At 32.1% G+C, this 27,912-nt stretch overlaps 4 protein-coding genes and 1 pseudogene across 6 annotated transcripts; 2 read left to right on the top strand and 3 right to left on the bottom strand.

The window, feature by feature from the left end:
• Positions 1-410: 410 nt before the first annotated feature.
• On the bottom strand, positions 411-5,634 carry LOC111277300 (putative linoleate 9S-lipoxygenase 5). The gene is made up of 9 exons (XM_022863654.2): positions 5,310-5,634; positions 3,455-3,744; positions 3,089-3,329; positions 2,664-3,005; positions 2,474-2,559; positions 2,230-2,337; positions 1,830-2,134; positions 1,462-1,725; positions 411-1,321 (listed from the first exon to the last, which is right to left on the bottom strand). The coding sequence occupies exons 1-9, from the start codon at positions 5,515-5,517 to the stop codon at positions 568-570; spliced, it is 2,598 nt and encodes an 865-aa protein (XP_022719389.2). The 5' UTR covers positions 5,518-5,634; the 3' UTR covers positions 411-567.
• Positions 5,635-13,351: 7,717 nt separating this feature from the next.
• On the bottom strand, positions 13,352-15,676 carry LOC111277931 (F-box protein At1g55000-like). Its single transcript, XM_022864368.2, has 2 exons — positions 15,178-15,676; positions 13,352-14,015 (listed from the first exon to the last, which is right to left on the bottom strand). The coding sequence occupies exons 1-2, from the start codon at positions 15,577-15,579 to the stop codon at positions 13,641-13,643; spliced, it is 777 nt and encodes a 258-aa protein (XP_022720103.1). The 5' UTR covers positions 15,580-15,676; the 3' UTR covers positions 13,352-13,640.
• A 683-nt stretch (positions 15,677-16,359) lies between these two features.
• Positions 16,360-18,067, top strand: LOC111277930 (AAA-ATPase ASD, mitochondrial pseudogene; annotated as a pseudogene). The gene has a single exon (XR_016343749.1). The product of XR_016343749.1 is annotated as an AAA-ATPase ASD, mitochondrial pseudogene (transcript).
• Positions 18,068-18,522: 455 nt separating this feature from the next.
• On the bottom strand, positions 18,523-21,064 carry LOC111277299 (protein AUXIN RESPONSE 4-like). Its single transcript, XM_022863653.2, has 2 exons — positions 19,709-21,064; positions 18,523-18,915 (listed from the first exon to the last, which is right to left on the bottom strand). Exons 1-2 carry the CDS (start codon positions 20,918-20,920, stop codon positions 18,664-18,666), a joined length of 1,464 nt encoding a protein of 487 aa, XP_022719388.1. The 5' UTR covers positions 20,921-21,064; the 3' UTR covers positions 18,523-18,663.
• A 140-nt stretch (positions 21,065-21,204) lies between these two features.
• LOC111277298 (Metallopeptidase M24 family protein) lies at positions 21,205-26,814 on the top strand. 2 transcript variants are annotated; one of them, XM_022863650.2, is made up of 13 exons: positions 21,205-21,702; positions 22,117-22,242; positions 22,358-22,477; positions 22,593-22,868; positions 23,084-23,256; positions 23,593-23,847; positions 24,134-24,285; positions 24,503-24,693; positions 25,068-25,176; positions 25,270-25,424; positions 25,761-25,853; positions 26,403-26,483; positions 26,557-26,814. In XM_022863650.2, the coding sequence occupies exons 1-13, from the start codon at positions 21,373-21,375 to the stop codon at positions 26,626-26,628; spliced, it is 2,133 nt and encodes a 710-aa protein (XP_022719385.1). In that variant the 5' UTR covers positions 21,205-21,372; the 3' UTR covers positions 26,629-26,814. The 2 variants fall into 2 exon arrangements, with proteins under 2 accessions (XP_022719385.1, XP_022719386.1); XM_022863651.2 differs by lacking the exon at positions 22,593-22,868 and having other exon boundaries at positions 21,260-21,702.
• The last annotated feature ends 1,098 nt before the right edge of the window (positions 26,815-27,912 follow it).

The following is a 27,912-nucleotide window of genomic DNA, read 5'->3' as shown; positions in this document are numbered from 1 at the left end:
TTAATTTTAATAAATAATTTTAAATAATATTTTTATATTTATTTATTAAATAAATTAAATATTAATAAAAATTTATTTGGTGTTAATATTCGTAAATAAATTCGTTAAAATTTTTTTATTTATTATTTGTTTATTTTTTAATAATAATAATAATAATAATAAATTATTTTTTTATTTTTTATCTTAATTTTATTTTAACATTCGTTTGAATTTGTTTATATTTATTTAAAATTTATTTATTATTCATAAATATATTTATAAATATATTCATTTAATATTTATAAATGAATTAATTTAATTTTATTAAATTAAATACAAATATTTTTCTATTTAAACGAACCGAATTCAAATGAACGAAATAATTTTTTTTTATGAAACACGAATCAAATCTAAATCCCTTTAAAAACAAATAAATGAATAACCTGCATATATATATATATATATATTTCTGTTCGATTATTGTTGCATTAATAGCTACAATTATAAGTATACAATATAATGGTATTCTTAATCAAGTAGAAATAAATAATAAAGAATTATTGCCTTTATAAAGAACTTGAAGAAGCATTAGATTGAGACACTGTTTGGAATTCCCTTGCCAGTAAGTCCACCTTCACTAGTAGGATAGAGCAAAGTGTATGGCACATGAACTGGACCAACACGGTTCTTCAATTTCTCGTCATTGTTCATCTGCACAATTCTTTCCTCAATTCCTGAAAGCCTGTTTCCGAATTCCTCAAAAGCTGCTAATGGTGTTTCATCTGATGTCCAATCAGGTGTGTCTCTTTGCCCCAGATAAACCTCATCTGATGAGTGCCTTGACAGAATTTCAATCAAGGAAATTCCAAGCAGAGTCTGCAGCTGAGCAGTGATTGTTTTCAAGTAAGCCTTGTCAGGGTTCGACTCGAGCTCAGCATATTCGGAAGTGCCTTTCTCAGGCATGAACCTGCGGCTTATAGTAGGGCGGTTGGGGAGGTAGCCTGCATAAGGATATTGGCCGAAGTTGACTGCTGCATGGAGAGCTGAAGCCACCCATATGATAATGGTGCAAGAATCTATCAGCTCTTCGCGAGTCTGCATTTTAGGCCACCATGGCTCATCCTTCTTGTCACCGTGACCCTCCTCTCGAAGTTCTTTCCACCAGGCTTGAACCTCAGGGTCTTGTTGAACCATTTCATCCGTCTTGTAGTAAAAGGAGCAATAATCCCTCACCCATTTTTCTATTGCAAACCAAATCTCCAATCCATCAACAGCATATGGATAGTCTTTTATCAGTAGGCGAAGACCATTTGGTGAATCCTTATCATCAATTGCAACTCCTCTGAATCCAGAAAAAGGAAGAATGTCATTTGGATAAAACAATAACTAAATGTACCCAAAAATACTCTGAATTTAGATTTGAATCTAATCTATTATCATTTTTGAACCATGAATTTGTCATTACTTAGCTGCAGGATTTACCTTTTCTTGAGATCTCTGGGAAGTGCCTGGTCAAGCAAATTCCAATCCTTATATATTACTGATGACATTTCCATGGCATATTTTGCAGGGAAAACTGTCAACTCTAGGATTCCACCTCCATTAATCAGAATCTGCCGGGCGAAAGCATTTATGTTCATTGTGTCACGGAAGTGAGGTTGGAGAAGCTTATAAATTGGATGAACCACACTTAGCTGCCTGTTTGTTGCAATCACAAATGGCTCAATTGTTGCATGCGTGTTCAACCTGTGACCAAATTAAAAGCATATAAATAAATCCCCTCTCAATTTGAAGCAAACCAACATATAATTGCTATTAAAATTTAAGCCTTCCTAGGCACATATCCATACCAATGGCTTATGAGCTGATGAACACCAGAATCATTTACAGCCACGTAAGCTTTAGCCAGCTGCCATATGGAACCTTCAACTCCATGTTCTGCTGGTGTGTACACCTTGCTAACAGCACCATATTGATCCCCATCTGGATGTGGCAAACTCAATTCAATTGCCAATGGCTTCAAAGTGCCGTCATCCCTCAAAAGTAAGATGGTCCTAGACGCGTAAGTCTTTGTAGTAGTAGAGTTTATCCTCCTGAGGTATGGCATAAGTGTATCATGATGATTCAATATGAACAACCTGTTGCTCGTCAGTGCCTGTTCAACCAATTCTTTTTAAGTTAAAAAAATCCCGAAGCACTAATTTATATACTGTACTTTTGAATGAAATTAAGAAATATACAAAACATTACCCCTTCTATGGTGAGACCCTCTAAGTTGTGTTCTATGTGTTCCTTTGTGATAGCACTATTTTGATTACCATACACTTCAGGATCTAGCTTGCTTGTTGGAGGAAATTCCTGCAATTGAGATCAGAAAACAAAGAAAGGTTGAATTATGAGATAAATTTTAATGTTTTTCTATTTGTTTTCCTTGGATCTACTGGCTTGACAAACAGTAGGAAAAATGAATATTCAGAATGGTGCTCAAGCTTACTTCAAGAAGACTAATGATAACAGGGTCTACTCCAGCAAGCATTTCTCTGGCGAATTCCTCATCAGTCCTCCACGCAGTCTTACTGTCTGCTCCAATTCATCAAATTATAATGCAGATTATCATCTGAAGTCTATATATGATATTAAACTCTCAAATCAGCAATATATATGTATATATATTTGATGTATACCTTGAATCACTTGAGGCACGGGGTATTTTAGAAGCTGTTCCCCATCAGTCCGAAAAATTTCTTTGAGCATCTCCAAGGGAATGTTCTTGATGATATTATCAAGCAAAGGGCCAGAAGGAAGCTTAACTCCTCCGTAGTAGACTTTAAGTACATCCTCAAATGAGTCGAATTCATTATGAGTACGGTCAGTTAGATCTTTTAGCTCAGGTATAATGAATTGAACTATAGACTTTAGTGCATAAGCAAGAAAATCCGACAACTTCAGATGTCCAAATCGTTCATCTCTTGGAACATAAATGTTCAAGCTCATAAGAAGTGTTATCCTACTCTCAGTGTTGGGATCTGTCAATTATTAAGAACAAAACCTTGTCAGACTCAAAATATAAACACACGACAAAGACAATCTGATCAATGTAATTTCTTACCTGTTTCTGTTGGTGGTCTGCCTGTTCTTCCTCTACGAGGATAAGGGTACTCAGCAGATCCTCCAAGAACAGGGCGGGCGTATTCGAGATCCTTATCAGGATTCCCCAAATCATTGTAATAAGCATAGTCATAGACACGGTCCCATTCTTGGAGCTCTCCTTCGCCATTCCCTCTCAATGCCTTTAGCTCTTCTTCTCTGTATTTACGTAGTGGTTCTGGCATCTCATGCGGAAGGTATGTCTGGAGAAACATCAAACACTTGTTACCAAAACACAACATAAAATCCTTTGAAAGTCAATTAATTACAACATTTCATACGTAATTTTATAGCATTTTCTTTTTGCTTGTGTGATGAAAGTATTTACCTTGTTAGTGAAGAAAACACGATCTTTTTCATATCTTTTATCAGGATAAACCCAAGAATTGCAAACAAAGTGAATCCGACCTTGGCCTGGAACATGTTCCAGAGTGATTGTCCTGAGGTAGAATTCACTATGATGGTTATTTTTTATCAGTACAGCTCCAGGTGTTCCAATTTCCTCTTCCCAATCAAAGTCAACACTGAATTTAGATTCCCCTGCTACTGGAGAAGCATCTGTAAGAGTCCAATTCTCCAAATATGCCGGCTTTCCAAGCTTTCCTTGCAACCCATTAGCTACCAACGCAAATCAAATATCAAAGTTAAGCCTTAATTTTAAGCAGCTGATAATCAATCTACAAACAAATTAATTTATTGGTCTAACTCTTTCACATTGTTCATGAATACATATATATAAATTGAAACTAGGTAAATAGGATTAGTAGAAGAAGCGAAATAGAAATAGAAGTGTGCATAAATTGAACCGGATCCAATTGATACTTCTAAAAGCTAAGTTCATGCTCAAGTCCCACCCACTCAAGCTTATCCATTATGGTTTATATTATTTTTAAAATTATTAAAATATTAAAAATATTTTTACCTTAATATTTTAATATTTTATAATTATTATATTATAATTAATTATGATCAAGAAATGTGTATGATCATCAAAATATTTTTTGAAGTTTAAATCTACAAAATATAATTTTATATAAAAAATTATAAAATTATAAATGAAATACTTTCGTATTTATTCTCGAACAAACATAAAACAAGAGCAAATTAAAACATTATTTTCTTGGATATATGAATCAGTAATAAGACAGAGTAAAACTGATTCATTAAAACGAACAAGAGAAAAACAAAAGATGTAGTCAAAGTCAAGTTTAATAGCTTCTGCCTGTCTCCTTCAAATTCCATTAATGTTAATTGATGAAATATTTTCTATTCCCTTTGAAATCAGATTTTGAATTGACCTCATTGCTATATATGTGTTTTGGAGATAGCTATGACTAAGTCATGATTGATGACATATTACCAATTCTCAGCATAAAAAGTATAGAAGAAAAAAAAATTAACAAAATTATTTTGGTAATATAAGAATAAGAATAGTTTCTCTAGTTAGTACCTGGCTAGATCAGATGGCCAAAAGAATTAGCACCTTGATCATGACACATATCTTAATTTTTTTTTCAAAATATAAATATATATATATATATATGAAGTATGGAAATATCATGTTTTTAATCATAAGAGAGACAATTTATGCTACAAATGAAAAAAATCAAGATTTCCTTAATCCATTAGTTGATATGCATAAAACATTAAATTTCGCCAGTTAATTACTACTATAACTTTTGATTAAAAGCTTATGTATTATTTTTTGCCTATTATTTCATGACACACATATATATATATTTGGGTTTCAAAAAATAAATAAATAAAGTTAAGATATTATAAAACTTGGAAAGAAAGTCACTTTCTATTGCATCGGCTGAAAAAATAGACGTCAATTAGATAAATTCGTGTATTTAATTTTTGTTATATTTATTATGATTGAGATGGAGGATAATTTCAAGGAATTAATGATATAGTTATAGTTATTGTTTATGATATTTAAATTTGTACTCATATATATGCTTATTGAAACATAAAGAAAAAACGTACTTAATTTTTTTGTCATTGGAAATCATCCTAGCTAGTAAAAAACAAGAAGTAAATAGTCGAATACAATAATTAATAGCATAGTCAAGCTTTAGTACAGACATAACAAACATGCTTTGGTATCTTTTGCTTTCAGCTTTTTCTCATGAAACAAACGCAGGAAAAAGAAAAAAAAAAAGAGGCAGATTAAAACTCACCAGCATCACCATTTTCAGCACTGATAAGCTGCAAGGAAACTCTTTTCCCTAACAATTCATGAATCCCATCAAGAAAAGATGCCTGGAAATCATTGAAGTCCAAGACATTTTTTTTCATCAAAACAACGGTGCCCTTGATCTTCTCTGATCGCATCTTCTTGCTGCCATTGTCGCCACCGTGGGTGGCCTTTAGTAAATGGCTAAGCATCTTTAAAAATTTGCTTCTCTAGAAAGAAGAAAAAAAGGTTACTAAGACGATGATGGTGGTGAAAGAATATGTTCAATGGTTGGTTTAATTAATTGGCTAAATGTGAGAATCTGTGATAAAGTGTTGGGGCCTTGGGGGTGTTTTTTATAGAGAAAAATTGGCCTCGTAGCCCAATGTGGAATTGACAGGCGAAGCTGCCCTTTACGTTCATATTCATGTGGAGTTTCTGCTCAATTTCCCTTTAATCAAAGACTTGGTTGAAAGTGTAAAGCACTTCGGTCTTGGTACGCTTATCTTTTTTGATAAGTTCTCTCTTTTGAAATTGACTTAAAAGAAATCAACGTGTGCTAGCTGAAGCCACGTCTTTTTTTTTTTTCAATTACTTAACTGTGAAATTTCTATTTTTTGGGATTATTATAGAAACGGGACAGTCCTCTTACTTGGAAAGTAGGCAACACGTTTAAAATTTTAACTTTCAGTCATGATACAAGCAATGAATAAAAATTTGGACCGGACGTTGAACCGATGGAGTTGTCGATTTTTTATTTAGTCGGTTTAATTGATTCAAGTTAAAAGAAATTTTATGGTTAAATACATGATTTTTAATTTAATTTAATTGCATTTATTAGATCGAATAAATCACTTGTTTAATTTATTTGACTTGTCGGTCCACTCTAATTTTTATTAATGGGATACAATAACTATATTTTTTTATTCAATTCGTGCACTTTCTAATTGGATTTTAATTTCAATTCTCTAAAAAACTTAAACATGTCATTAATGGTATTTAATTTTATTGTTTTTTTTTTTTATTTGATAAAATATTTGTTGGTTTAGGCGGCCAGCCGAACCAAATCCTTTACTGCATGTCGGTGTGCTTTTGTGCGGACGATGTATGACAAAGTCTTATTTAAATTAATTAATTCTTTTTTTTTTTTTTTTTGGAAAGCCAAAGAGGACTATGGCACACTGAAAACAAGTAATGTTACCTAAACAAGGGAAAAAAAAGATTAAAAATCTAAGTAATTATTTAAAAAAGCCAAGTTGTGAATTATGTTTTTTCAGAAACTAAGAACAATTCCTTTTAACAACTAAATCATAGGACGATGTCAATTATTGTCGACGAATATATAATTCGGTAAAAATCTGTATATTATTTTGTCTACTCATTTAATTTTGACCTTATTTTATAATGTACATGCATGTGGGTAATTATATAAAACTAAAAAAAAAAAAAAAAAAAAATTATAATATGCTTTAAATTTTTTTTATTTCCTCAAATTATTAAAATTATTTTATTTTTAATAGGAAATATATATGCACAATAACGAATTTAGAAGGCAAGTAAGTAGGAATATTCATTCGGTTAATTGATTAATTTCAAATCAAATTATCTAAAATTGAATTATATTATATTATTTTTATTAATTGAATAAAAAAATTTTTAATTTAAAAAATTAGTTGATCAAAATTAATTCGATCGATTAAGTTAATTTTTGTGATTAATAAAATATATTAAACTATATTATATTTTAAATTTCTATTTTTTTCATATATAAAACAAATTAAATAAAATCATTTAACAAAAATATTCAAATATCAAAGTATTAAATTAAAAATTCTAATAACTTGAAATAAAATGGATAATTTTATATATTTTTAGTTTTATATATAAATTTTATAATATTTTGGTTAATTTGATTAATTTAATTTTAAAATCAAAAACAAAAAATTTTTATAAATTATTTTTTATAATCAATCAAAATTAATTTAGTGATTGATCAACTAACCTAATTAAATCAAATTAATTCAATTAAATCAAATTATAAACATCCCTACAAGCAACAGTTACCACCCTTAAAAGAATAATTATATTATAATTTTTAACTCGACCCTCATTTTTAAAAATTGATAATATTATAATTTCAAGAGTCACGTAAATATATATATATATATATATATCATTAAAATTGATTATTAATTATGTGATTTTTAAATTGACAATGAAAGTATGCCATAACAGCGCGTCCCTCTGCCAAAATGATTCGTGTCAAAAGTGATAGTTCTCAATCGGACAAGGCGTCCGACAAGGCGTCGATCTTTTTTTGACTTCAAACGAAAGGATAATTTTTTAAAAATTCAAAAGAATAGAAGAGGGAGGCGTCTTCACAAGATTATATCCATCTTCCACCAACTTTTTTCATCTATCTTTTTTTAATTTGGAATTTTTTATATATGCAATTTGTTTCCTTTTTGCATAGCAGCCCTAATTTGAATCTTTAAAATAAAAAAATATAAAAATTTTATTATCTTTAAAACCACGTGTGCAAATACAATTAGTGAGATCAAATCAAAGATAGACAGAATCCATATGTTTTTCGTTTTTCTGATCTTGAAAATGTTATCCTTTTTGGAAAATCCTAACTAATAATATAAAAATCTAATCATTTAGCTTTTGATATTTAAATCATTTCCATATATAATGGACTTTTTGTCTTACAAAAACATATATATTTTTTACATTTATATATATATATATGGTAGCTGAGGAATGTCAATTTTCATCATAAAATATGCCTTTCCAAAGCATATTTTACATTGTATAACTTGAGAGTTGAGACTCTAATTTAGATAATTTCAAGTAATTTGAACCTTAAAATTAAATCTAAAAATTTATATATGCGATAATAATTAAGAAAATTTTATTTTTTATTGTATAACTCAAAATTTGATTTTTTTTTTCGACACTTGATAAATCTAATATTAATAAGGATAATTATTGTTAGTATTAGGTAATAGGACTAGTGACTTTGACTAGTTGTTCAGATGGGATGTGCTTAATTTGGCATTTGGTTAACAAACTAATCTACATCATTTGAATTCTAGTTAGCCATCAATTTAAGTTTGGCATCGGTCCATTACTAGTTAGGAATTGAATTTTTTACTCAATATATGCATAAGAAAAACTATTCCAACCATTTCTTAATTAAATAATATTCTATATATGACATTTTATGTAATATCAAACAAAAAGGCGTACTAGATGAGTTTCGATAACGAATACACTATAAATCATTGACGTTTTGAGAAAGAAATAATTCCCCATCTAGTCTATGTTGATCTAACCAAATTCAAGAGGGATTAAGATGAATCTAAATTAATCTTTGTTAGGATTTCCAATGAATTATGATTAAGGGTTTTGATTTTTTTTTATTTTTTATTTTTACATAAGAAGACTTAGGGTGTTCAATTGAAAGTGCATCTCTCTCCTATTACCCCCAAAAAATAAAAGGATTCAAAATTTTCTTTTTTTAATAATTAAACTTTTTTTGTGTAAAAAGTTATCACTAAGGTAATTAAGTTTTGTCATTTACCAAAAACCTTAGATATATAATTGAAATATTCCTATATTTATATCTATTATTTTGGAAAAAAAAAAACCGTAATCTAATGATAAGAGAAATTAATTACAAAATTATTTCTAGAAGTTAATAATTTTTTCGGAGAAAATTTGTTAATTAATTTATGGTAGTAGTTACAGCTTTTTTAAGGATTGTGTTAACTTGTCAATGGTTATAAGATTAATTCGAAGAAGGAAATTCTTCTTAGCAAGAAATTTAGGAGTTGCAATGTTTAATTTGATTGTTGCAGCAAAGATGGTTTTCTCAAATTTGAAAGCTATAAAGTTTTGCTGAAAATCTTCTGAGACAAATGCTTCATAATCAAACATTCAAAATGTTGTGATTAATTTCAAGATTCATAGTTAGGCACGAAACTAGAAAACTTATAACATAATTTAAGATATATATATTTTTAGAACTCGGCTTTGTGCATTAATAATCCGAAAGATAAGAATCAAACTATCGTGTCATTTGCGTGTTAATAATTAATAATTCATAATATTATTTCAAATAAAAAAAATAGACATACGTATATGAATAGATCATCAAATTTCATCACATAAATGGATAAAATATCAATTATTATGATTCAAATTTTGAATAATTCAGCAAAGTTTTGATAAGATATATATGACCAAAATTCAACCATGTGAAAAGAAATTAAGAAAATGGAAATGATGTAACATGTTTATAAAATAATCAGGCAAATTTCTTAAAATTCTCATGTATTCCAAGAGTTTTATTGGTTAAAAAAAATATTTTTAAATAGAAAATTTTAATTAAATTATATCACGTGAATTGATCGTTTCTAATAAGAGCAAACTGAAATCCGAATGGCTTCTACCAAGAATGCTATTTGAGTACAATGCACGTCAGTAATCCCCTGAAATTGACTGTAATCACAAATTTTAAAGAACAGGTTACACAACTGGCTTGGATTTTAGTTGAGGTAGGCAGGCCTCAACTGTCAATGTCAAAAGTCAACTCTTAATTTAAAAAAAAAAATTGAGAAATTGTAAATATTAAATTTATTAATTCTTAAGAATTATTATATAAATTAATTTACTTATAAATCTGAGTTAAAAAATCGACTCTTAATTTGATAAAAAGATTAAGGTTTTCTAACTAATAATTTGTTATTATCATCATTGAATGTAAGTAATAACTAGCTAGGTGATAATTGATAAATAATAGATAAAAATATTTGAAAATTTCGAGAATTTTCAATAAAAAAATTTATTGGTTCATTTAAATAAGAAGTTTCCACACCTATTTTGCTATCTTCCAATCCTTTCTTTGCTCCTTTCTGTATGTGCAGTTGAACACTAGCTGTCATGCTAATCTTCTAGAAAGATAAATATATATATATCATCAATTAAGCTCACTTCAACAAGCAAAATATGCAATTTGTATTTATTTAATTGGCTTCCCTACTTGCATAAATGTTTTATTTGAATCAACTTCTTGTGCAAATATATTTAATTGCATTTTTCATGTATTATTGAATCAAATATTCTTTTTTTTTTCTTTTTGTTCGTTTAATTTAAAACAGAAAATAAAAAGAGCATATTATTTTATAAGATGCTCTCAACCATAAGCTGTTGATTAAAAAAATAGTATATTATAAAATGAAATTTGCACATCTCACACTACTTATTATTAATAGTAATATGACTTGTATATCTCAATAAATGCAAACGACCCCCTTTAATTGTTTTAAAAAAGGAAACATTGCCCATTTAATTATAAATTTCACATCCCTACGTTTTTCAATATTGTAATCATGACGTTATTCACTTGTTTGTATGCCATCACACCTAGCTTTGTATAAATATCAACCACTTCACTTATGAAATAAATTAACATCTGAAATACATTATTAAAATCCATATATAATTAATTTGGATTTGTAGCAAGATAATATAAATTAACGCACCAACAATCATATAATCTGCTAATAAAATTTATAATATGATTTTTGGCAATTCCAAATATAAAAAATATATATTAATGCATTTAAATAATTAGCTAATTAGTGAGCCGATCGATTTGCATCTTCTTATTTTTTTCAAAATGAAAAATAAAAAAAAGGTAAAAATTAACAGTATATATTATTAGCAGAAAAACAATATATATATTTCTCAACTTAAAAACTTAGGGTCTGAATCTCATGTTTATTATTTAAAATTGTATTCAGCGATCATGTTCATGTATGCTTAATTAGAGAATTCAAACACGAGATTTACATGCAAAATTTATTATTGCTTTCACATTAATATTTTGCGTGTTTAAATCAAGAAAACATTCAGATGAGGATGGGGTATCATTAACTAACTAATCATAGCTAGTTATAATTTTGTTTTGTCATTACCTAAGGAAAAAAAAATATATATATTATTCTTTAGTGAGACATCATTTTAGTTGGGAATTGTTTATTTTATTCGGAACGTCAAAAACCATGTTCTTTAATCAACAACGACTCATTTAATTTGAAAGTGATTAAAAAAAAATGTTCTGTGATATAGATAATCACTTTGACCGATTAATTATTAAATTATTGACATTGAATGAACGTTTTATAAAAAAAAAAAACATATTTTCCTTAATGAACAGCGAGGCATTTGGTTAAGGAGTTGGTCATCATTATTTTTTTTTCTTTTGAATAAATCTGGTCATCGTTATTAATTTATAAAAGAAAGAAATAAAAAAAAGACATATTAATTGCCACTTGTGATTATTAATGTCTTTGTGAAAGGCAACGGACATGCCATTGACAAATTAGAAATGCATAAGATCGATTGTTTAGCCTATGAATAAGTCTATATGAGCTTTAGACATAAATTTTTAAGTTTGAATTCAGCTTAATTCATCTCATAGATATATTTATTTGTAATTTTTTAATATTTTGTTATAAAATAAAAATTACTTATATTTGTAATTTTTTTTTTTTGGGATATTCAAATATATTTGTTCCCCTGGTTTAAAAATTAGTTTTGCTTCCATTCAAAAATAAAGTGAAAAACATATTTTATTTCTCCTTATAATTATTTATAACAATTGTTTTAAAAGAAGATGAATTGAAGATATAATTATATTTACTCAAAATAAGTTATTTACTTTATGTAGTATTGGAGTTGACTCATGGTAATCGTGAGTGTCCCATTCAAATTTTAATTGCAACCCAAAAGACAAATAAGTATTCCATTGGACTTGATTGGATTGAACTAAAGCCCACTATGGTCTAAAGTTGGTTCTTTTGGTTTAAAAGTCCAATTCCTAATTCCAACAAAATAAGCCAATTGGATATATTCGGGCTATTTAAAGCCCTGCTTATTAATTAGTAGCGGAGGTTCTTTTTTTAAGTAATGTAATAAATAAAAAATAATAATTTTAATTAATGTTTCAAAATCAAAAATCAATATCTCCGCTCAAAAGCCTCCTTGGTAATCAAGAGATATCTGCCATTTTGACATTTTAAAAATTTATTATATGAGATGTTATTTCATCATTGTACTGATGTGTTTGTTCACGTTGTCGCACCATTCTATGTAAGGACAACAAAGTCTCATCCACTTATTCCAAAGCATATTTCAACACAGACAAAAAAATTTTGCTAAAATGTTTACAAAACTATATTATTTTTATTTCATTGATTCTTGTAGATAATATCATGGGATATACTTTCTGGCCTTTTTTTCTCTTCAAACCTATAATAAGTAATGTAATTTCAGGGAACCTTGTCAGACAACTCCTCTGAATTGAATCCTTCAGCTTCTAAATCCATTCAGGCAATCGATAGAATTAGTAGTAGTTCTGTTCCCCGTTTATATTTTGCATCATGCCTCATGATGCGAAATCCGTGGCAGAATTTTTTTTACATTTGTCACAGTTTATAGTTTTCTTCACCATACGCTATTTGTGTTTAATTTGTAGGGAAAGCTTGTGGGAACAGGGAAAAAGCAAGTTCTATATTTCATTCTTGTTATTGGATTCTGGACTTTTTCATATCACCTTTGTTGTCTAACCTCAGGTAACATAAATTAAGTTATTAGCTTTTTCAACTTTGTCATATCAATCTGATTTTTTTTATGAACTATCTCATTAACTCAAGAGGTAGGGGATTGCTTTCTCCATCTCTTAATGCCAAGCGCTACTAGGCCATTTGGCATGATCAAGTTGCCTAAGAAATAAAAAATTGTACTGTCAAACGAAGAATTCAGCCTGAAAATGCTAAAAGTTGACAGGTAGAATCAGATATGTATTGTCTGAGAAAGATGAGAGTTAAAACCAATAAATAAAGAAAATTCTTATGTTTCCTAATGACTTTGGCTGCAGAGAAAGCTAGGATATATATGCGTGTCAGAGTTTAAAATTCACACCTTACTAGACAGCTAAAGAAAGAAGTGAACAAATTACTTTAGAGCATAGAGAAATATCTGAATGCTGCAGTTTGGATGCATTTTGATTCATAATCGACTAAACACTCCCTTATAGGAATGAAATGAAAATACAGACAAGTATACTGAAGAAACATCAGGAACTTGCTTAGTTCCTAGTACAATTAAATACTCTGAATTTGGACAATGTTAACACTTGACAGTATGCTTCATTACAATAACTTTACATGGAAAAACAGTTAACTACATATGCTAATGAAGGAATCTTATTAAGGCTGTGAATTCTAGGTCCCTTATCATCCATCAACTTGATATACCTTTCCAACTAGGCCAAGCCTCTCTGCCTCTCCCACCTGAGGTCTGAAGAGAATTGAGAGAGTGCAAGTCGGGGATCACCACCTGAAATGGACAAATAGTATTGAGCAGTTCCATCATCAACTTGCATGCTTCTCTTCAATGAGTCAATCACCCTTCTCTTGCCTCGATCGGAGGTCATTCTATTCAACAATGTTCCAGTCTTTTTGTCAGGATTGCCATCAAGATACAGCACTGCCACTTCTCGCTTTGCATAGGTATCCAACTCTATATAGCATGTCCCGTTTATTAGAACGTCTGGATTGCTTATAGGGATCAATAACCTCTCTCTTGAGTAAATCCCATGTTCACTCATCGTGTTATTCAGGCGCTTTATGTCCATAACCTACAAATACAAGTAAGGTATATTTATACCACTAATTCACTTAACATTGAGCGAAGGGCAAAGTTAATGTTGAAAAACTAAAAGAAAAGGTTTGCAACAGAAAAGGGAACTGGAAACCCTAAAGACAAACTCCATGTAGAAGAACCATGATGCTAATCCCTGAAAGAGTACGTAAAGACCAAGGAAGAAGCAATGGTGATTGTTGATGAGAAAAAGGCCAAGGAAGTAGTCACTCTTTCAAGTACAACTAAGAAGAGATTTGAAAGAAAATATTAATAATTTTAGGCAATCAGTTTTCATCAGTGACTTTGTCTATGTTGTTTGTTTGTAGTTAATTATTTCATGCTTTGCTTTCAGCTTTTTCTTTTTCAACATTGTGGTTTAAAAGAGTCTTGTCATTTCCAACAATTTAGAGGTCGAGCTTTAATGAATTTGCTTCTTAGCATGTAGTTCGTCAGTTTTTCCATTCAATTATATACATGAAAAGACGTCACACTTTTGTAGGTTTTGGAGCCAGTATCAAAGTTATGTTCAACCATGAATCATAAAATGAAGAGCTTGTGAATTCTTATAAATTCTCATCTAAGCTGGATAATGAGTAGGCTAATTAACAGAAAAGGAAATTGGAAACCCTGAAGACAAACTCCAAGTAGAGGAGACACAAAATGCTAATCCTTAAAGCAAAAAAAAAAAAAAAAGACTGTTGCATCTCTCATTTCACCAAATTGTAGTCTCATGACTCTCATCTATGCACACCAAATGCCAATCAGTTATCAAGTTATTTCAGCTACCTTAGTAACCAAAACCAGAAACTCTCAACCAACCTAACACAAATCAAACCCTGTCTATTCCTACTGCTTTTGCCTTAAGGCCTAAGCCTCCCCATCTCCACCCAAATCTTAAATCTCGCACCAGAAGATGAACACCCAATTTTCAAAAGGAATACATGAAAAAGGTTGACATTCAAGCAAATTCATTCTTATATACTCTTCATGCTGTGATTAAAGTTTTACCCTTTTTTAACACTATCATTCAATTAAAAAAAGACAATCTTTTATACAAAAGACAAAAGATTTACCAAAACAGAATCATAAATTTCTCAAATTTCCAAGCAAATTTCTTCACTTTCTCATCAAACAAAAATACCCATTTTTTTGTTTACCTGAACAGAGTACTTAACAGCAAGACTAGCAATACTCTCTCCTCTCAAAATCCGATGCGAGATAGCGAACTTCCCAATCCCATTATCTCTCCAGAAACTTCTAGAACTCGGCTTCCCCACCACTTCCAGAAGCTTCCAAGGAGCCATGAATGCCTCCATAACCATCTCGTCATCGGAAGCGACGGCGTTCCAGGCCTTGCAAACGCAGCTGGCACGTGCCAAGTCCGCGAGAGAGAGTTTCTCGAAGATGAGTCGGAGAGTGTCGCCGCACGTCAGAGCTGCGAAATTGGAGTTCATTGGGGAGATGGTGACGTTTGTATCCGTAACGATGAGGTTCGAGGTGGAAGAGAGTGGTGTTGTGAGGGTTGATTCGTCGTCGTTTTGGTCGCAGCAACAGCTCATCTTCGCAGACAAAGAAGCGATAGCGGTGGTCGAAGGAAAATATATCCAAAGGAAACAAAAGAAAAAGTCCAAATATTATTGTTGATAGCCCATTGGACTTAGGCTGATCTGAAGCTCAAATAAGTATAAAACTTTCGGACCCAACTTTAACGATTGATGCATCAAAATTCTAATTCTCTCCTTCACGCCATGCGGTGGTAATTAGAAAAAAATCGAAAAAATTAAAAATTGATTTAAAATTTTAGTGTTCAATTTATTTTAGATGAATTTTTTTGATTTTATTCAGATTAAATTTAAATATTAAATGCATATAATAAAATTTCGAATTGAATTTCAAGAAAGGTAAAAAACTTTAAAAAAAATTCAAATTAAATTATTTTTATACATATTTTAAATTTTTATAAAATATAAATAATAATTTTTAATCAAAATTTATTTAAATATATTAAAATTTTATATTATAATAATATATAAAAACCAATTTTTTTTTTTTAAAATTGATAAATCAAATTAAACAAAACTAATAAAATTTAGTTTAATCTGAATCGATTTATATTTGAATTAAATTTTAAAAATTTATAATATTATATAATAGTTTAAAAAATTAAATTGAATCCGAAATTTTATATCCCGGCTAACCAACTTTGATATACTCTCAAATTGCCAACAAAAATTGTAAAACAGAAAAAAAACAAATCTTTCCTTTTGTAAAGCAAGGCACAGAAGAAGTAGGAAATCCTAATACAAATAAAACTCAGACAGGAACCGCATCTTTCTGAGTCTATATAAATATATAGCTTCAGGCTGAGAAACATAAGTTATAATTCTCGTCTCCATAGCAATTACAGTAGCAGCCAGCAAAGAAAAGAAACATGGGGAAGTTGGGTGGAGAAACATTGGCCACTGTAGGTTCTAGCATCCCTGCCCTAATGTTTACATGTGCAACTTTTAAACAGTTCTTCCCTCATACTGTCAAAATCAAGCTTGAAATTTGGTGGGATAAATTGGTTCACTGGTTGTTTCCTGAAGTGCAAATCACATTCAATGAGTACGGCTCGAGCTTGTACAACCGTAGCGTGGCTTACGATACGGTAGAGAGCTACCTGTGTTCCAAATCTGTAGCACAAGCTGCAAGACTCAAGGCAGTATCTGTGAAGAAAGACCAACCTCTTGTTCTTGCCATGGATGACTATGAGGAGGTTCATGATGAGTTTCAAGGTATCAAGGTTAGTTGGTATAGAGGAAAAGAATCCACTGATCTTCTAACCAACTCAATTTATCCTAGCCAAACCAACTCAATTTATTCTAGGCAACGTGCACCTGAGTCTAGGTACTACCAACTTACCTTCCCTGAGAAACACCGCGAATTCGTTACAGGAAAGTACTTAAAGCATGTGATGCAGGAGGGTAAGGCTCTTAAAAAAGGTAGGCGTTTCCGAAGGCTTTATATGAAGAATCCATCAGATGGTTTCTGGGATTATGCAATTTTTCAGCATCCATCTACCTTTGATACTTATGCTATGGATGCCAAGAGGAAAAAGGCTATAATCAATGATCTTATCACTTTTAGCCGGGCTAAAGACTATTACGCAAAGATTGGAAAGGTTTGGAAGCGGGGCTATTTGCTTTATGGTCCACCAGGAACAGGCAAATCCACCATGATAGCTGCCATGTCTAATCTTTTAGGCTATGACATCTATGATCTTGAGTTGACAACAATTAAGGACAATGCAGAGTTAAAGACCCTTTTGATTAATACAAAAAGTAAATCTATTATTGTTGTTGAAGACATAGATTGTTCACTTGATTTTACAGGAAAACGCAAAGAGACAGATGAAGAGAAAAAGGAAAAGGCTAATTATGGTGAAAGCAAGGTTACATTATCTGGTTTTTTGAATTTTGTTGACGGAATTTGGTCTGCTTGTGAAGGGGAAAGAATCTTTGTATTTACAACTAATCATGTTGAAAAACTTGATCCGGCTTTGATTCGAAGAGGAAGGATGGATATGCACATTGAGTTATCGTATTGCTGCTTTGAAGCATTCAAGGTCTTGGCAAGGAATTATTGGAACATTGATTCACATCCTTTGTTTGAGAAGATTAAACAGTTGTTCAGTGAAGTAAACATGACACCAGCTGATGTTGCAGAAAATTTGATGCCTAAGACCTTGGGAGGAGACGTAATTACAAGCCTGGAAACCCTGATTCAGGCACTCGAAACCGTCAAGGAAGGAGCCGGTGCGAAGACCAAGGAAGAAGCTAAGGTCGATGCTGAAGAGGAAGAGGCCAAGAAGGAAGAAGAAGAAGAAGAAGTATAAGTAACAGTTCTAGGAACTCAGTTCCCATCAGTGGCTTCATCTAACTTGTTTTTTTTTTTTTTTTTAGTTAATTATTTCATGCTTTGTTTCCACCTTTTTTTTTTTCTTGACATTGTTGTTTCCAACAATTTGAATGTCGAGCTTTAAGAGATTCATTTCTTTTTATGTAGTTGATCAGTTCTTCTATTCAATTATATATGCATGAAAAACCATTTTTTGGTATCAATATCAGAGTTATGTTCAACCACGAACCATACATTGAAAGAGGTTCTGAATTCTTATAAATTCTCCTGTAAGCTGGAAAATTAGTAGACTTGGGAACTCTTTATAGGGTTTAAGTTGGTGAAAAGAATCAAATCTTATATACTGCGAAGCATATTAAGCTCAAATTCACATAAAAATCGGCTTCAGAAATAAATTCACAGTTATGATGTAACATCCAAAATGCAGGAAGGGCTTCGAGTTTTCCCTTCAAAAACAGCTCCATGGTATCATCGTAACAACAATCAGTACCTTATTGGCTTGATTTTTTAGTTAGTATATTGTTGCAAAGGTTAGAACTAATATAAACCTTTCTTTCTTAATTGGAAAATATATAAGTCTAGCAAGCTTGCAGAAAACATGCTTTTAGGATTACAATTTAGTAGAAGAATCATGGACAACAATAAGTATCTCAAAAGCGGCATAGAATACCACATGCGGGTAGCGGCACAGCTAGATCTAATCTCTAACTTTAATCTGGTTGATTAAAATAGAAAGAAACAGATTAACTGCCCCAAGTGTGACCAAGACCGTATGCATCCATAAAACCAGCTGCGTGAGCATGGTCGTGCCCATGGGCACTGTGGCCATGACCATGACCATGATGATGATGATGATGATGGTCAGTGCCTTTTGCTTCATCAAACATCTTCTGAATATGCTCAGGAATGGGCTCTTCCTCAACTTGTCTAACTGTTTTTGGCAATGAAGACACAAATTGAGCTACATTCTCAGCTAGTTCACCAGCAGCATCTTCCTGAGGTCGCAAAGACATAGCATGCATGAATTTCAAATGCAGTGAATGCATGTGATTTTAAAAAACACATTGAAGCCATCTAAGGAACTTGGTAAAAAAAGAAAACATCTTCCTTATTATTCTAGAAAACATTAAATCAATCATCATGCTTTTGATTTAAAATCCACAGGGTGCATCCATGATCCTATTAGTTTGGAATGATGCAGTGGGTAAGTGGCAAGCAAAATAAGAGATTATCAGACCAATTTGAACTGAGAGAACAAGATTCATAAATTATGAAAAAGAACCAAGAATGAAATGCATTCAAATATAAATAATTCTCAAAACTGAGCATGTAGTCCCAGTTTACAAGGTTATTTTTCAATACAGTCAATCACATCCTATTAGTTTGGGAAGACATGATTAGCAACAGACTTCCAAATTTTTTATTTTAAATAATTTCATTCACCATAAGAGGGCCTACCCAGGTGTTGGTTGCACTCTCGAAGACCCCAATCATACAATCTATTAAAGACATAAAATGAATCAGTCGTGCATGATTTTAGCAACAATAGAACATGGTTGTACATCTAAAGAACCATATTAGAGCTAAAATCAGGAGTCAAAATATGAGAACTAAAATCTGTCTTTTCCTCATTCATACAAACAAGTCCGAATCAATCACAAACTCATTCAAGAGCATGCTTGTTAACATCCAAAAGCAGCAAGAATTTGATAATTCTACTATGACATGTAATGATGTAAAACACGAACAAAAGAAAGTAATATGTTGACAGAGTCAATGAGTCCTTACCTGAGGCCATCGCCCTCCAGAATGAGTGACAAATTTTGCTCCTGGAAGTGCCTCAGCAATTCGTCCACCCTCTTTGCTCCATTCGTCCGACCAACTATTAGACCAAACTACCTGCATTGGCATACCTTTTATACCATCCAAACCACTCCATTCTTCAATATCAAAACTATAATTTAACTTTTTCCCTATCCCTACAACCGCTCTTCTTGCATCCCATCCCTTCAATAGCACTCTATGTGCCTCCAACTCAGACCAACCAATCCCCTTCGAGCAACACAATTTTATCAACCTTGCATACACAAATGTAAACCTCAACACAATTTCATCAACCACAGGTATGTTCAAAAACCACAAAGGTAAGGCTGGTTTTAGTCCTGTATCAATAAGAGTTACACTTCTAACAAACCTTGAATTCTCAGAAATCCAATTTGCAGCCATAACAAAAGCAGAATCATGTAAAACTAAATGCACAGGAGCTAATCCCATTGTTTCTATAACCTGCCCCAACACCCTTCCCATATCTTCACTTCCCAACTCAATAACCTTAAGACTCTTTTTAACCAAAACTCTAGACTTTATCTCTTCATAAGGGAGTTCACCAGTTTCAACCATTAGATCAAAAGCCCAAAAGATACCCTTTTCTTGAATCAAACTATAAACTTCCTTAAACCTACCTAAAACCCCATTTGTTCCTTCTTCAATCTCTACCCTTGATTTATCTGAAAACCCATTTCCAGGCAAATCAAGGGCTATAACATGAACACCTTTTGAGCCTAAAAGTCTTATGATTTCACTATAAGAATAAGAGCTCAAACCCAAGCCATGAACAACCATAACATTCTCAGATGAAGACAGCTTACCATTTTCAGAAACAAAAACTTCAATTGGTGATTGGTTTGGGGTTATTTGGACCTTGATGATCCTACCATTTGAATAGTGTTGGCGTAGGGAATTAGGCAAAGAAAGGAACCAGGATTTTGGGTCTTGTGCGGACAAAGAGGAAAAAGAGACGAAGAGGAAAGTGATGAGAGAAATACTGAGAGTAAAATAGAACCAGAAGGCAAAAGGGTTTTGAGTTTGGGAGTTTGGGTTAGGATCTGAAGTGGGTTTTGAAGGTTTAGAGTTTGGATTTAAAGTTGGTTTTTTGGGGTTTTTTTCGTTTTCTCTGGTTTTGGGTGATTCTGGCTCTACCTCTTCTGTTATGATCGCCATTTGACTGTAAACTTCAACTGGAAGATCTAATCTTTGAAATCACAACACGAAGAAGAAAGTAAGGACCTTTGTTTGAAACGTAGACACTTCTAACAGTTAAAAAGAGAAAATTTTGAGATTTGAGATCAAGCAGACATTTTTACTTTTTTAGACTTCAGTGCTCACTTCAGTCCTGTCCTCCTTTTTTTTTGCCGGTGCTCTCTTTAGTTCTTATACGACAACGTTTAGTTACCTTTTAGAGTTCAGACATTAAAAGAGAGACGTTCACTTGCAACACAAGCCTCGTCAGTTGTGAGCTGTCGTCTTTGTTCCTTATACGACACAGTTTTCATCCAACTCCCATAATTTCTGGTTTCTCTTCTTTCACAATCCTAAATACCTTATCTTCTCTGTTTGAAGAAAAGGCTTTTTTTTTTTTTTATTCTTTCTATTGGAATTTGCTACTATCAACTATGCACTCCCTACCATCTCAAGCAATGCGTCCTCTATCCCTCAACCCATCCCTGTCCTCTTCTCGTTTTCCTTTCTTTTCCTTCTCAATCCCCATTTTCCACAAATTCAAAAGCAACCCCACAATTTATAAGAAATTACAAAAGGGTCCTCCTTTTTTGACCCTACGATGTTGTAGTTCTGGTTCTGTAACTGCAAAGCCTTCTTCGGAGCTTCGTAGGAACCGTGCTGTTCAAGAACCGGATGAAAAGGTTGTTGCTCTTCGCCAGCTGTTTTCCAAGCCTGGAATTGGTATTGATGCCTATATTATCCCTTCTCAGGATGCTCATCAGGTTCAATTCTCTTTCGTTTCTATACTTTTTTTGTGGTTGTGGGTTGACCCTGGAATTCAATTAGTTTTTGGTTGTTTTGGTCAAAATACTGATGAAATGTTAGCTCAGAATATAGATTATTTGATTTACTTTTGTATGTGTTTATCCATTGATCCTGGAATTTGACTGGGTTTTGGTTGATTCGATAATAGTTTTCTAGTTTGTTTTAAGCGGATTTTAAGTGCTTCTGTTGATAAATTTCTTGAATTATGATATATGATTATTCAGTTTTACTACTTATAAACATTTTTCAAAATGTGACCATTAAGGATTATCGGGCTTATCTGTAAGTGGGACTGAAATTTGTGTAAGTAGAACTTCCAGGTTCTAACATCTATCGTGATTAGTTTAATTGCATTTTGGCATGGTCTCCAGAGTGAGTTTATTGCTGAATGCTACATGAGGAGAGCCTATATATCAGGCTTTACTGGCAGTGCAGGGACTGCTGTTGTCACAAAGGATAAAGCAGCTCTATGGACCGATGGTCGCTATTTTCTGCAGGTTTTTTTTTTTTGTTGGTGAACTTTATGAAGTCATTTTAATGGAAATTTATCTAGTATGATCCACTATGGGATAAATATGTGTTGATAATAGTTCTTTTATTCTGACTGTTTAGGCTGAGAAGCAGTTGAGCTCGAGCTGGATTCTCATGCGTGCTGGTAATCTTGGAGTCCCAGCAACTAGTGAATGGCTTAATGATATACTGGCTCCTGGTGGCAGAGTCGGCATTGATCCTGTGAGCAATATTTCAACTTCTTAAATGGATGCATCTAGCTTTCCATTTGCAATCAGTATACCCCTTATTCATGCTTGGCTGTCTCTGATGATATCTGATCATTTGAAGGGAGCAGTTTCTTTTTTCTTATGATGCTGCAGAAGAACTGAAGGAAGCTATATCTAAGAACAATCTTGAGTTAGTTTACTTGTACGATTTAAATATTGTGGATGAAATATGGAAGGAATCAAGGCCTAAACCTCCAAACAAGCCAATTAGAGTGCATGATCTGAAATATGCTGGTGTAAATGTGTTGTCCAAATTATCTTCCCTGAGGGTTAAACTAGTTGGCACAGGTGCATCTGCAATCGTTATATCCATGCTTGATGAAGTTGCCTGGTTGCTGAACTTGGTATTAATACCTGCTTGTACTTAGTTACTTGTTAATTTTGTAGAAACAAAAAAATGCTGGCAGACTTTGTTTTGTCAAGAATTTTTAGAATGCTGGTTACTGTAGAAGAAATCTGATTGCCCACCTTGCTAAGAGAAATATATATATATATATATATATATAACTTTTCTCTCTAAATCCTCCATCCAACTAATACCTTAAATCTTGTTTTGTAGAGAGGAAGTGATGTCCCACATTCGCCGGTTATGTACGCATACTTAATTGTGGAGGTTGATGCAGCAAAGTTATTTGTAGATAATTCCAAAGTCACCCCAGAGGTGATGGATTACTTGAAGAATGCTGGTGTAGAATTAAGGCCATATGACTCCATCCTTTCTGAAGTAAGGAGGTATGTTTGGGTTGCCATTATTTTGCATTAGAACATTTTGCTCTGAATTGGGCATTTTTTGCATGCTATGGTGAAGTGATGAGTTTCACTTTAGTTTATTAGGAAAGTAGCATGTTTTCATCGGAGCAGATTTTCACAAGATCTCATACATTTTCATTTAGATATCATAGATTATCTTGTTTGAAAAATATGTAATATAAAATGCAAAAGCAGCCAGCAAAGATGTTTATCTTTATCTAAGATTGCAAAAATTTTCAATTAGATCTAGTCTTAGCTGGTTTTGCTGACATGCTAAGGTGGACTTATTTTAGAAATAACTATAGGTTCCTTTTTCAGACTGGCAGCAGAAGGGGCCAACCTGTGGTTAGATACATCATCTGTTAATGCTGCTATTGTGGAGACATATAAGTCTGCTTGTGATAAATATCTTATGAACTCTGGGAATAGACGCAAAATAATGAATAAAGGAAATGGTGAATTCAATGGTCTCTCTATAGGTCCTTCTGGAGTTTATATGCGATCCCCAATCTCCCTGGAAAAGGCATTGAAAAATCCCGCCGAATTAGAAGGGATGCAGAATTGTCACTTGAGGTAATTGATTTCTCCATGTAATGTATGATACCTCAGTTTGTAGTGATAATTTAATTGGCTGAAAACATCTTTTTCTTCCCACTCTTGTTCATCTCTTTCTGCCTCACATCTTCTCTTTCCCTTTTGTAAGCAAAGAGGATTTCTTCCATTGTCTGTGGACATGCATGCCATAGCCCTTCTTGGTTATACTTTCTATTTCGGGGTAGCTAAAAGCTATTTTCTGCGAGAAAAGATATGTAGATAAAGAACTTCAAGAATTATGTTTATGGTGATAATAAACATGCAGGGATGCTGTGGCTCTGGCACAGTTCTGGTGCTGGCTGGAAGAGGAAATTCATAAGAATGTAAAACTCACAGAGGTAGATGTTGCGGACAAACTTCTTGAATTCCGTTCGAAGCAAGATGGTTTCCTAGATACAAGCTTTGATACAATAAGTGGTATATTAATTTGAGAATTCTTGATTACCTCTTTTCCAACTTTAAACATTCCTGTTGAAGTCCAACCTTTGAATTTCTTTTATGCTGGAAAAAGTAAAATTGCCATGCTTTGTTTTTTTGGGAAGCGAATATGTAGATTCATAAACTTTGCAACCAAAAATCAAATTTCTCGTTTTCAATTTATAATTCATAGTTAACATTTAGAATAATATTGCAGGTTCAGGTGCAAATGGTGCTGTTATACACTACAAACCTGAAGCAGAAAGTTGTAGCATTGTGGATCCAAATAAATTGTTCCTTTTGGATAGTGGAGCTCAATATGTTGATGGAACAACTGACATAACAAGAACAGTACATTTTGGTGAGCCAACTGCCAGGGAAAAAGAATGCTTCACCCGAGTTCTAAAGGTGCTGCTTCTGTTTTGATTTATCCTGTTGGTAGTCTAGGAGCCCCATGTACGTGTTACATGTAGATATTGAGTGACTCATATGCCAAATTTTTCTAATAAATTATTTAAAATATTTGAGAATATTGGTAAAAGTTGCTTGTAGGTTGTGAGGCTCACAATTCCTTTTGTCTGGTTCTCCACTTTATTTTTTCTCTCTGCATATATAATCTAAAACCAGTTACGAATGAATGGGGCATGATATTTGATCATTTTTACAGTCCTATGAGTACCTTCAACGATATGATTTCATCATTGTTCTACTTCTAAAGATTACCAAGCTATCATATAGGAGTTGGTTATTTTGGTGTTTCCTGATGCACCATCAAATTGCAGGGTCACATTGCTGTTGATCAGGCAGTATTCCCTGAAAACACTCCAGGTTTTGTGTTGGATGCATTTGCCCGCTCTGCCCTTTGGAAGATTGGACTTGATTACCGCCATGGTATTTCTCCCATCTTTCTGTTGACTTCCACGGTATGGAAATGCTTTGTCTGTTATTGATTTATGACTTGATTGTCTTGCTCCTTTTATGCAGGTACCGGGCATGGCGTTGGAGCTGCATTGAATGTCCATGAAGGCCCACAAAGTATCAGCTATAGATACGGAAATATGACTGCCCTACAAAAAGGCATGATTGTTAGCAACGAACCTGGCTACTATGAAGACCATGCCTTTGGCATTCGGATTGAGGTACGAAGTCATCCAGCCATATCTGTTTGTCCTTAAACTTTGCATTAGCTACAAGAATTCTGGCTGTTTAATTTCCTTGACGAATTCATTTAATTGATCTAACTGCTGTTTAAAACTGAATTGTAGTTGGTCCATGTTCATGCATTACACATAATTTGAGCAAGATGGTGATTAGCGGTTAAAAGTTATATTGGAGTTGAGCATTATTTTGTAGTTGATATTATGAGAAACCATCTAGTTGCTGTTTAACAAGCTTGTTCACTTACTTTTAATTTAATTAGCCCAAATATTGGTTGAATAAACTTGATACTAACTTAGGTTATTTTCATCTTGCAGAATCTCCTTTGTGTGCAAGAGGTTAATACACCTAATAATTATGGAGGAATTGAATACCTTGGCTTCGAAAAAATAACATTTGTTCCCATTCAGGTATGCAGCTGATTTCCTTCTACTATCACTCATGCTGTGTGAATCTTCCTTTATACATTAAAATATGCTTTTCTACCCTCTTTACTGCGTTCTAACTTCACCACATTAGCCTCTTCTGGGCGTGAATTACCAGTCACAACCAGTGCTACTGTAAGAAACTTTGTTAGGGCCTAAAACTAAAATTTGATAATATATTAAGTTGAAATGTTCACTTGTTAGGAATATAAGGCATCTGACCTTCTAGGATTGATATCATGCTAATAACATGAATGTATAGTACTTTGATTTGTTTATAAGAATCACAGCATGTGCTTTATGTCCGAAATCTGCATATTTTCAATCTTTGACTTGATGATGAATCGATGAATAACGTTTTGATGCTTTATACATTCTTCTCTGAGGGCTGGAGCTGATTGCTTAAGGGAGCTTTACAGTTGAATTTACAAATTATTTGCTGCTTAGACTTCCTTAGTTGGATGAAGTAGATTTTGTTAAAATAAGTTCAGCTATAGATTTTAATTTTAACCATGTTTATCTCTTGGCGTGCAGACTAAATTGGTTGACTTATCTTTGCTCTTGGTTGAGGAGATCGAATGGCTAAACAAATACCATTCGCAAGTTTGGGAAAAGGTAGGTATACTGTATTCATATGTATTCTCCTTTTGAGTTTCAAGCTATGGTAGCTAAACTTAAGTTCTGGCAGGTTTCACCGTTGCTGGAAGGCTCTGCTCGTCAATGGCTTTGGAACAACACACGACCCATTGCCAAACAGTGATTTCCAGTCCCAAAATTTCCATCTTTTAATCCAAAAATTATGTTGGTTTGTTTCCTATGCTAGATTACCTTGTAAATGTGTCTCAGAAATTATGGTTTATGGGATATTACATTTTGTAGAGAACATCACATTTTCATGAAAAATATGTGATTAAAGAAACACCGATGAGAGATTTCTTATTGAAAATGCACCAATTTTTATCCCATGAGAATGCCATCGAGGACACTATTTGTTAGGGTGTAAATGAATGGAATACGATCATATATGATTATATTTGTGATTTATTCATTTAATTAATTAATCATGAAATATTATTTATGATAATTTATTAAATTTAATAAATGAGAAGAAACGAATAAAAATCGAGTATATTAAAAAATTGTTCTATTAGTTTTCATAAATGAATTAAATATTTAATTGTATAATTAATAATTTTTAAAATATTATTTATGATCGTTTGTTAAATTTAATAAATAATTATAAATAAATAAAAATCAGATATATTTTTAAATTATTCGTCAAATATTTTATTTGTAGATAATTAAAAAAAAGTTACAGCCAGAGCTCATGACCAAAAGAAGGTATTGGGCTGGACTACCCTAGTTATGATTGGGTTTTTAATAAAAATAAAACAGATTTATAGCCAGGGTTCAAATAGATCATCATGTTCCAGCCCCAATGCCCAAAATATTAATTTTTTCAAAAAATTTCAGGTAAGCCCAATTAGTCAAACTTTGACAAGAGGTATTGAAAGGTGAGTCGAACTTGACTCAACCCAACCCAACTCAAAAAACACATCCACCATTGATATAAATATAGTTTAAACCATTTATAAAAAAAGTATAGTTTAATCAATTATTTCCATTTTTTATATGGTTGGTGTTAATAATAGGTTTTTGAAGTATGCACCATTTCATGAGAATATTCCTAAATACTTATCTAATTAATTTGATCAAAACACTTATATATTTAACACCATTGATTAGACTCAGCCCTCTTTATATATATTAGAAATATAAGAATTAATTAAAAGTAATTTTATTTATTTGGCTTAGAAATTACATGTAGGAAGCATGTTTTTTCTCAATATTATCATATAAAAAAATTTCATATATTAGTTGCGGAATTATTAAACTTCATGAATAAAATTAAAAAACTAACTTATATCTTAATAAAATATATTTATAATATTAAAAAATTAATTAAGTAATAAATAAAACATTTTCAACTCCTCAATTATATTTCAATGAATTTAATATTTTCCCTATTGTACGAAAAAAATAT

The sequence above is a fragment of the Durio zibethinus genome, chromosome 7 (assembly GCF_047325235.1).
Source record: "Durio zibethinus cultivar Kanyao isolate XHJ-2024 chromosome 7, ASM4732523v1, whole genome shotgun sequence".
In the NCBI taxonomy this organism is placed as follows: Eukaryota; Viridiplantae; Streptophyta; class Magnoliopsida; order Malvales; family Malvaceae; genus Durio; species Durio zibethinus.
This window is presented reverse-complemented; position numbering and strand designations above follow the sequence as displayed.

What these genes read in the sequence shown, in the direction of transcription:
- LOC111277300 (XM_022863654.2), bottom strand. Translation starts at nt 5,517, where the DNA reads ATGCTTAGCCATTTACTAAAGGCCACCCACGGTGGCGACAATGGCAGC. An exon ending in TGCTGAAAATGGTGATGCTG is followed by an intron (nt 3,745 to 5,309) that starts GTGAGTTTTAAT and finishes TTGCGTTGGTAG; the next exon opens with CTAATGGGTTGCAAGGAAAG. An exon ending in CATCAGCTCATAAGCCATTG is followed by an intron (nt 1,726 to 1,829) that starts GTATGGATATGT and finishes ATTTGGTCACAG; the next exon opens with GTTGAACACGCATGCAACAA.
- LOC111277931 (XM_022864368.2), bottom strand. Translation starts at nt 15,579, where the DNA reads ATGAGCTGTTGCTGCGACCAAAACGACGACGAATCAACCCTCACAACA. An exon ending in CTGTTAAGTACTCTGTTCAG is followed by an intron (nt 14,016 to 15,177) that starts GTAAACAAAAAA and finishes TTGTATTTGTAG; the next exon opens with GTTATGGACATAAAGCGCCT.
- LOC111277299 (XM_022863653.2), bottom strand. Translation starts at nt 20,920, where the DNA reads ATGGCGATCATAACAGAAGAGGTAGAGCCAGAATCACCCAAAACCAGA. An exon ending in CTGGAGGGCGATGGCCTCAG is followed by an intron (nt 18,916 to 19,708) that starts GTAAGGACTCAT and finishes TTGCGACCTCAG; the next exon opens with GAAGATGCTGCTGGTGAACT.
- LOC111277298 (XM_022863650.2), top strand. Translation starts at nt 21,373, where the DNA reads ATGCACTCCCTACCATCTCAAGCAATGCGTCCTCTATCCCTCAACCCA. An exon ending in GCAGAGTCGGCATTGATCCT is followed by an intron (nt 22,478 to 22,592) that starts GTGAGCAATATT and finishes TGAAGGGAGCAG; the next exon opens with TTTCTTTTTTCTTATGATGC. An exon ending in ATTCGCAAGTTTGGGAAAAG is followed by an intron (nt 26,484 to 26,556) that starts GTAGGTATACTG and finishes AAGTTCTGGCAG; the next exon opens with GTTTCACCGTTGCTGGAAGG.